This window comes from Nematolebias whitei, chromosome 18 (genome assembly GCF_014905685.2).
Source record: "Nematolebias whitei isolate Nwh7 chromosome 18, NemWhi1, whole genome shotgun sequence".
In the NCBI taxonomy this organism is placed as follows: domain Eukaryota; kingdom Metazoa; phylum Chordata; class Actinopteri; order Cyprinodontiformes; family Rivulidae; genus Nematolebias; species Nematolebias whitei.
Genome location: NC_056515.1, coordinates 35,171,111 through 35,180,973, shown reverse-complemented (window position 1 = coordinate 35,180,973; position 9,863 = coordinate 35,171,111). Strand labels below are relative to the sequence as shown.

The 9,863-nt window shown below is 37.7% G+C and overlaps 1 protein-coding gene across 1 annotated transcript in view; it reads right to left on the bottom strand.

The window, feature by feature from the left end:
* The window catches only part of cntfr (ciliary neurotrophic factor receptor), a 168,529-nt gene that overhangs the window by 118,943 nt on the left and 39,723 nt on the right, over positions 1-9,863 (bottom strand). Inside the window, exon 2 of the mRNA XM_037692305.1 lies at positions 9,105-9,338. Coding sequence (XP_037548233.1) covers positions 9,105-9,338 — 234 coding nt within the window. The remainder of the gene's footprint in view (positions 1-9,104; positions 9,339-9,863) is intronic.

Here is a 9,863-nt window from a genome sequence, read left to right as displayed (position 1 = left end):
TATATATATATATATATATATATATATATATATATATATATATATATTAAGATGAAGAGAAACCAAGAAGAGAAAAATCACAACAAATAAACTGAAAGTGTGGCACTGGCAAGAGTGCATGAAATAAATATCATTAGAGATGCACTCACAGCACATTGGCATTTACCAAATACATTTCAAGACCTTATTTGATTGAAACCAAGCTGGAGCACTGGAAATTTAATTGGAGCAAGAAGTAGCATTACAGGCCACTGGAAGGGATGCTCCAGCTCTTCAAGTTAGCTCTGATTGGTTGTGATGGTTCTGCCAAGAAAACAATGAGCCTAATTTCTTGTGGTGCAGATGTGCCAACTCTAGACCGAGCGAGGCTTAACATCAGCTTTGTCAGACAACAGCTGCCATCCGAACACTAGAAGCTACATTTCGATTAGCCATTGTATCATGTTTGAATGTATTTTTCTCTGCCTCTTCAGAAAAAAAAAATAATAATCTTAATAAATGTATTTAACAATCTGATTTACTCTTGTTCTTTCACCAGTTTAATTTCTCTCAAGAACAGAACACTAGAATGTAATGTTTTTCACTACAGTATAACATTATCTCTGCAGATCAAATAAAGTATTGTTTTAGCTGAGAAAAAGCAGAATTTATTTAACTTTTTTCTCATCACTATGTGCACTGTCCATTTCTGTAGAAATCCTTACTAGGATCCCACCGCTTGTTTTCTGCTTGCACTATTCCCTGTGTTAGGCTCCAGTTCTTTAAACTAAGCTCCTCTATTTGTCTCGCATCTTTACTCAACTTCAGCACTAACATCACTTCATCTTCCTCTCAGCAAGACTGTTCTTCACAAGTTAGCCGGCTAAAAAAACAGTAGACTTCCAGAGGGTCGTTGCTTTGTCTGTTTTGTGGCAGTAAAACTGTAAGGACAAGGATGACCAAGAAAAGCTGAGAGAAATAGATGGGACAGACCGGGGGGTGGGTAGTATAAAAGGATTAACGGAGAGGAAAGCAGAATGAGAAACACACATTTCAGCAACAATTTTAAGATATGATAAGGAATAAACCACACAAAAGTGATAAATAAATATGATAAAGTTGTAGTTTTGGAATAAACTGAATTGTGTGCATTAGTAAACAAATAAAACACATTGCTGAGAATACGTCTTATGGAATTCTGGCAAAAGAGCAGAGCCTTTCAAAAAGTACTCATGCCCTTTATTCTGACTTTGTGCAACACACAGTCTAATCTAAGTCAGAGTAAAGAGGCATAAACAATTTAAACCAGAGACAGCCTTAATGCTGCTAATGATTTTTGCCACACTGTTTTTATTTTTCATAATATAATGGCTAAGGATGGAAGGGAAAACAATCTGTCTCACCAGATTACTTTGAAATCCAACAGACCCAAAAGAGCCAATGCACAAACCTTCCTTTTTACATTTTCAAATTTCCCTTGTGGCTCCACAGTGACTTTGCAAACCAGGCCCATTTTACCAATTGTTATGGTTGTCTTTTACAATAAAATTATGGGAGTTCCTGCTGTTCTTGCAAGTAGAGCAAAGAATGGGGGAAAACTTTGTATCTGGAGCAGAATAAAACAAGTAAAAAAAAAAAGAGAGAGAGACAAAGATAAATGAGAAACATTGACAGTAGGGATTAATACTGCAATGCTTAGTCTGAAGTATTGACAATTTTGGTATCATGGTAATGAACAGAAGGTTTTTTATACATGAATCCTGAACTATTTTGCATTAAAACATCCATTAGTGACCTGCTATTCACAAGTAGGTTTAGCCATGTCCTAGTTCCTTTTGGTGATATAAGGAAAGAGGCAAAGACCTAAAACCATTCAGCCATATCCATACATCCATTAGCTTTACCCACTTCTTCCTTTTCGGGTTGTGGGGGTCACTGGTGCCCATATCCAGTAGTCACTGTGCAAGAGGCGGGGCGCACTCTGGACATGTCTCCAGTCCATCACAGGGACACATAGACAAACAACCATTCACTCTCTCACTTGCACCTAGAGAGAATTTAAGAGTTACCAATCAGCCTAACATGCATGTTTTTGGTCTGTGGGAGGAAACTGGAGTACCCGGAGAAAACTCACACATGCACAGAGAGAACATGCAAACTCCACCCAGATGGGTGTCCCGGCTGGGATTCGATCCGGCGACCTTCTCACTGAGAGGCAACAGATCACCCAACTGCATCACCATGCCGCCCCATTCAGCCTTATATTTAAAGAATTAACAAGGGCCACTTTAAATTAATTTTACTGTGTGTGACATTAATTAATAATTAACTTTTAGGTACGTTTTTTTTGTTGTTGTTAAAAATAAATAAATTGTGTAGTTTTGCGTCTTTGTAATTTTCTTCTTCTTCTTTCGGCTCCTCCCTTCGTCAGGGGGTCACCACAGCGAACTGAGTCGCACAAAGACTTGGCAAATTGTTTTTAAGCCGGATGCCCTTCCTGACGCTACGACAACCACTGAGCTACCACAGCCCTCTGTGTGGAGCAGAGAGCTGACATCTAGGGCGCCCGGGTGAGCAGATGGGGAGATTAAGGGCCTTGCTCAAGGGCCCAGAGGGAGGCAAATGAGGGTGGAGGCAGGTGTGGGTGCTTCACCAATCCCAACCACATTTTGATGTTTTGTCGGTACCGGGAGTTTGAACCAGCGATCTTCCGATTACAGACTCACCTTCTCTAACCTCTGCGCCACCACTCCATTTGTGTCTTTGTTATCTTACATCTAAACTGGTTTTAGGTCTTAAGAGATTTTTCTTCCCTTAAATTTGTGTGTGTGTGTGTGTGTGTGTGTGTGGGGGGGGGGGTCTCTTCTACTGATATAAATCCAAAAAGCTAAATCTGCCAAATTCATAACCCAACTTGAAATGTTGTCTAAATCTTCCGCATGTTTCAAGCATCATCAGTGATTGGAAACTGGGGCAAAGAAGAGCAATTAGGCAAAGAACTCAACAGTTCTACTGGTGCCCTTACATGTGGGGCCAAATGCTTCCAAGTGTAAAGAGGAAATCCCAGAGGAGCTCTATGGGTCCATCCTCTCCCAAAGTGATTTGTCCGCAAAGAGACAATACAATTTCATTACCCAGCAATGTAGCACAGGTCCCATGAGTGTGAGTGTTTGTGTGCAGGGAATACACACCAAAACAAGCTGCCCAGGGAAAGGAAATGGACATCAATTGGTGTGTCTGGGTGGAAATCAGTTGCCTGCACATCAATTTAACCAGATAATTCACACATCCTTGAACTCATCCTCTGAAGCTACGGGTGACCAATCTGTGTGTGGAGTCGCAAGTTGACAACATGTGAGAACATCTGTTAACTGCAATCATTACACAAACTATCGCCCTTATTAAAGCAGCACAGATTTAAGGATTTGACATAAAAGACATGCTCCCAGACTGAAATATTGAAAATGATGAGGACTTAGAGTTGTCACTGCAATGTCCCTAAATGTCAATTATCACGCTGTAGACACACGTTTGTTTAGTTCTGTCAAACTGTGAGGCAAAGTTAAACAAATAAGTTCTTGGTTTTTTTGCAACAAATACAAACCTAAAGCTTGCTAAGATACATCTCTTGCATGGTGCTCCAAACCTCTTATGATAATTGATCTGTCTTGCAAGCTAATTCCAATAAGCCAGTGAAAATGTCACTTTGACTCATGTTGCATGCTTCCAACTGTGGCTTCGAATGTTGTCAGCCCATTAAATGGCCGTTATTAGCCGTTATCATCCCCATAGGTTGCGTTCAGACTGTCCCTCCTCTACCTCCTAGTAGGTTTAAAGGTACGTTCTTATCACTGATAATATGCAGCTTTACCCACAAGTAAAACCAGAAGTTTTATTTTGTTAGCTTTATTTAACCTCTTTTCTAAACCTAACTTTACACCTGACCCCGAGCACTGGCTCTAAACTTAACCCCATGACCCTTGAACCTTAACCTAACCCTGACCCTAAATCTAACCCCCTGACCCTTGACCATTAACCTAACCACCTGACCCTATTATCAGTGATAACATACCTTTAAAACTATAGGAGGGACAGGAGGGACAGTCCAAACACTTAACTTGATGTCTACTTAGATTTCAAGACACTAGCATCTAGCATTAGCATCAGCTGGTATAGTGAGTAACTAAGTAGCTGAATAACAAAATGTAACCTTTCAGACTACGAGATTTGTAATACTAAGAGTGTCATCATAGATTATCTGCTTCATCCAGAACTCAAATTTATTCATATGCATTTTCAACTTTTTTTATTTTTTTATTTTTTTTACACTGGTCTAAATTACCTTTCAAGGAAGGCAACTTATCTAAGGAGGTTTAACATATTACAATTGAAAGAAATTAATGCTGACACCTTAAAGTTTGTGATTGATAAAATAATTTAAATATATTATGTTTTTACTGGTAAATTTAGACGTGGTGTTAATCAACTTATTCAGTAACCAGCTGTGATTCACAAAGCTAGTTGGTTGTAGCTTAGAATGTGATCACACATGCTAGCTTAAATTATATTTTTTCAGATTTTCATTTTTTTTAAAGTACCTAACCATTTAAAAAAAAAGTTTTTACTGTGATCACTTAGCTAACTTTTTTTTTTTTTTACATATTTTCTAATGCTTCTTTTTAATTATTCTGCATACATACTAGCAATATCTGATTTTCTGGTAAAGACGAGTTTCTGAGAAACAAAAGGATCAAAATAAATCCCAGTAAAAAAAAAAAAAAAAAGACTATACATGTTGTGCAGCTCGATTATAAACTGGGGACTTATGGTTGAAACAACATTCTCTCGTTTTATATGTTTGATTAATTTGGAATTATATTTACATGATATAGGTTTCAAATAAGACTGGTGGATCATGTCCACTTATTGCAAAACTTGTATTTTCATTGTTTCTCTGCATTCCTAAATATAAATGTCCATGAAGACAAGTTATACAAGTATCCACAATATTACCAATAATTAATCTCTGCTCATTCCACATTGTTTGTATCACTTTTTAAAATTAATTCCTTCTTACAATAGTCAGGAAATTAATCAATGAGGTTAAATTTGAATTGCATTAATTCCACATTTGGCTGCTGGTTTGTGCACGTGTGTGTGTGTGTGTGCAAGTGCTTTGTGGCTGACAGTCTGTCAGGTCACAGAGTAAATGGTTTAATAAATGACCCCCTGCACTGATGTTTTGTTCGCCGTGAGGCTAAATAACCGGGTGGCAGCAGCCCATGTTGCTCTGCTATAAATTGTTTAGGTGATAGGAGCAGCAATAGATAGAAAATGGCACAAAAGGGCACAAGCACAATCTAGAGGATGTTGTATGTCTTCCCCCCAAAAAACAAGTTTTAAAGGTGCCTGTCTTTTTACTTATTGCCTTTTTTTTTTTACTTTTTCTTTTAAAATGTTTTTGTGTTGCTTTCAATGTATCTACAAGCGAACATAACTCATTTACATTTATATTATCTAAATATGTTATTAAGTGTGCCATGCTTGAAAAGTGTAATGATCAGATATAAGTCTTTCTATACCTTTGCGGGACAATAACATCTTGCTATGTATATCAGTTTGAGACACAAATGCACAAACACAATTGTACACTTGTTCCTGCAATATTTAACATTACTGCCTAACTTTATAAGATTTTTTAGATACGCCAAGCTTTGTATGTAACCATACTGTTAGAGATAACGTCAGCATCTCATGGATTTGTCTAGTGGTGAAATACTACAAATAAGAAGCAAAACAATCATCACAGCAGTGCTAAAGTTTTGCAGATGCGCAACTTCATTCTCCGCGTACTGACACCGTGTTGACTCGTCATAAATTTAGCCGACACGCACAAAGACATGGCCGAAACGTGATGTCCCCTGTTCCTAATGTGAACCAGTGTAAACACAAAACTAACAACTGCAGCTACAAAACTGCAAGTCAGAGGAGAACTGGAAAGTGAGCATGAATCAGAAAGCAACTAAAAAAATAAAAATGCACAGACAGATGGCTCTGTGTTTTTCTCCTGATCACACTTCTGCCTGTGTAAAACATAACAAGCCCCGGGTGTGAGCTATAAACACTGCGTAAAAATCAAACTATCATCAATATGGTAATCACAACAAGTGTAGCCTGTCATGGCTGCACAACACTTTCCAGCTTTGTAGTTGACAGCTAATATAATGGAAAAAATGTATAAACTGTGGAGAGGTGAAATCACAGAAAGGATAAAGAAGTAGCAGCTAGTTGGAAAGGCAGAATTAAAGTTGCTTAAGTGCCTTGAATGTGTCACAAAATCAACAACTGTTAACAAGGCAATTATGCTCAATGCCAGGTTAGACCAGAAAGGTATTGTTCTCGCAAAGTTGTAATTGACCCCTGATGATTGGTTACACAACGAAAGTCTGTTTCTCTCTCACGTGCACAGTTTGAGACCACCAAAGTGTCATTAGCATACAGAAACACCACCATTTGTGGAAGCAAATACAACTCTAGCTTGTGCACAAACATGAAGCACACATCTCTGATTCAGTCGTTTTCCTTCTTCCACACACATCCACACAAACTCAAGCCTGTTTATGCATTGCATAATTCACCCTGCTGACACAATCTACCATAACATAAAAAACACATTAATTCAGTATTGGTTTATGATTCTGTAATTCATCATTGCCAATATGATTAACCAAACTGTCACACTTTGATATAGTCTCATTCATCAAACATTTGCAAGGAAATCTTAGGTTTAACAGTGGCACTACAGTGCAATCCTGATGGGTGATTGTTAGGGTATTTTTATTTATTTATTTATTTGCTGATTTGGCTCTCTTGGTGAACATGTGGAAAGACTAATACACAGTTTAAAAATTAGCTGTAGCTACCCACATATTCTAAATAGTGTAATATTTATGCTGCTTTACTTTTTACTTACGCTTATTCAAAAAAGCAGTTGAGTGAATTAAAAAAAAAAATCAAATTATACTTTAAAGCCCATAGTAATGTTATTTTTAAGACATACATTGTAAAGGAACCATGTGTAATTATTTAAATTAGTGACTTTAGGACTTAATGTGCATTCTATAATACATCCCACAACCATGTTGCAAAACAAAACAAAGCAAAAATGGTTTCTTTAATTAATCAACATTTAATTGACAATTAACAATTAATCAACAGACAAGTTGAGCAAATATTCCAGTTTAATTCAATTCAAATTGAAAAATACTTTAATAATCTCAAAGGGAAGTTAAGTGTTGCCATAGCTCATCATCCTGGTTTCATTCAAGAGTTGGTGTTGATGCTGATAGAAGTGGGCAGGAAGGATCTCCTGCAGTGAATCAGAAGAATCTGGTCATAGATCCATCCACTCAGATCCAGCTTGCTTTCAGATCCGGCGGGCATCTTGGTCCTGCAGCAGAACTGCCCAAATGCTGGGCAGAATTCCTCCCTGAGCGATGGTCACTTCTCCCAGCAGCAGTCTGCCGAGCGCCTCGTCGACATGAACAGACAGCTGTAAGTGTTGTGGGATGATCCCGGTCCTCTCCTTGTCACAAGCCGAGTTTCCCACCAGCTCCAGGATCTCGGCGGTCAAGTACTTGAGCATCGCCACAAAGTTGATGGGAATTCCTCCATGGCGCCTCCTTTTTCAACTCATTTGGGATTTGGGGCCGTAGCTAAGGTATTTGAGCTTTTGAGATGTTAATCAGCTGCTCCTGGATGTAAAAAAAAAAAACTTGTATCCATGGTTACGCATCATAACAAATGCCCAAAAATAAAAAGGTTTCAGTAAAAATCCTTCCAGCTGCACAGCATCCGATTCCAGAGTAAATAATCATCCGAAAAAAAAGTGATTTACATCCAGAAAAAAAAAGAGGAATTAAAGTTTTCAAAAGCAAGAACTCAGAATGAACGTAGCAGAGCTACTCCAACATGCAGCCACCCCGAGCTGCACAATTCATCGTGATGTCTTGATGTCTTATTGTATTTATTTTTTCTTCATAAAAATCTTTGGCCTCTTATTCGAGGACATTTCTTAAATATTTTTTTAAATACAAAATAGAGAAAATTCTGTAGATGAGAAGCAGTATATAAAAAAAATGGTTTCAATTGTTTTGATTAGATGTAATGGGTAGATGAGAGTTCTCCACAATATAGAGAACAATAAAGAGACGTGAATAAAAAAATAAATAAATGAGTAGTATTAAAAAAAAAAAAAAAACCCTTTTACTATAAAGATACATTGTGAAGATCAACTTTGATGATAGTTTTATGCTAAAATCAAAGAAACACATGTTTAATTTGTGATTTTTTTTTCTCAATATCTAATATGGTAAATTTAAAGAATGTCTGATACTTATTTTACTTTATCATATACATAAGCGTGATATGATTAAAACAAAATAAACTTTTTTTTTCTAATTTACAGTGGAATCCATCTGTGTTGTTACAATTAAAACAAGTTATATACATAACAACCAGTATCTTATTTTGTTTATTAATGTTTCATTCACCTGATGTTACAACCAAGCATGAAAAACGGTGTACTAAAATTAATTTGTCTATTCTTATTTTCTTCACGTGCAGTTTAAAATGTCTGAATTGAAACTGTGTGTATTTGCAAGTTGAAGTTGTTCACCAATCATCCACAGGGGCTCCTATCATTCACAAGTCCATCCCATCTCAACCCTATTATTATGCACAATCCTCAGAGTATAAATCCATTCCCATCAGAGTAATGGATCTCAAGGGAGGTCGCTGCCATCTCACAGGCCACTGCAAAATGATCCTAAATTGACACCTAAATAGCTTTTGTATGATTGTTAAAATGGCATAACTGGAAATAGCCAACATGTCATTTTAACAACTTATCATTACAACTTCGTAATCTGACAGCGGGTCAGACAATTCACGTTTTCAAAATAAAATGAGATGGCCTCCAAATGTTAGAACACTGTCATTTTCTCAAAGTGTTCGAGAGAGAAAAAAGAAGAAGAAAAGAAGTGGTGAAGTAGGTGGAGGATGATGGAGTTTATGTCTTCTATAACTTGTTTGGAGAAGAAATTGGAAAAGAGCTTGCTACTTACAGCCAACGTGAAGGTAGATGGTGTCACGCCTCTCTCCATCTGGGTTCTGAAAACAGCTGTAGAGTCCATTATGTCCAAAGTCCACCTCAGTCAGAATCAGTTTGGGACCTTCTAGATGATGCGGAAATATTACGTCGGTCCCGTTCACCTTCCATGACACTGACGCGTCACTGTTCAGGGAGCCGCACTGCATGGTGACATCACTGCCCATTTGCTCATACTGGTTCCTTGCAACTGAAAGCACACAAGAAGTCAAAATTAAGTATTAGAAACAGCAACAAGGAATACAAGAAATGCATATACCAGTAAAATCAAATCGTATGGTTTCACTAATAACAAGAAAGGTAATAGGACTTTTTTTTTTATTTATTTTTTTTATCAGGCAACATAGTTTGCATCCATCCGAATACATGGAAGAAAATAAATTTGTTTTGGATTATAGCTGCATTCAGTGAACTCAATAATATATGTGTGTGTGTGAAAAAAAACAAGGAACTCAGTGTCCCTTGCCCGGACCTGGGTTGGGTCTCTACCCACGGGGGCCTGGTCGGGCTCAGCCTGAAGTAGCAGCATGTGTTTGAATTCCTGTTGACTTATCACCTGCAGGAAGGGCCATAACATTCAGTGCATGATGCCACGGGCAGTGGCCAAAGGCAAGGACCTTGATGCTCTGACCCTGACTTACCAGGCTTATCATATATATGGTCGGGTACAGCCTGAAGTAGCAGCATGTGTTTGAATTCCTGTTGACTTATCACC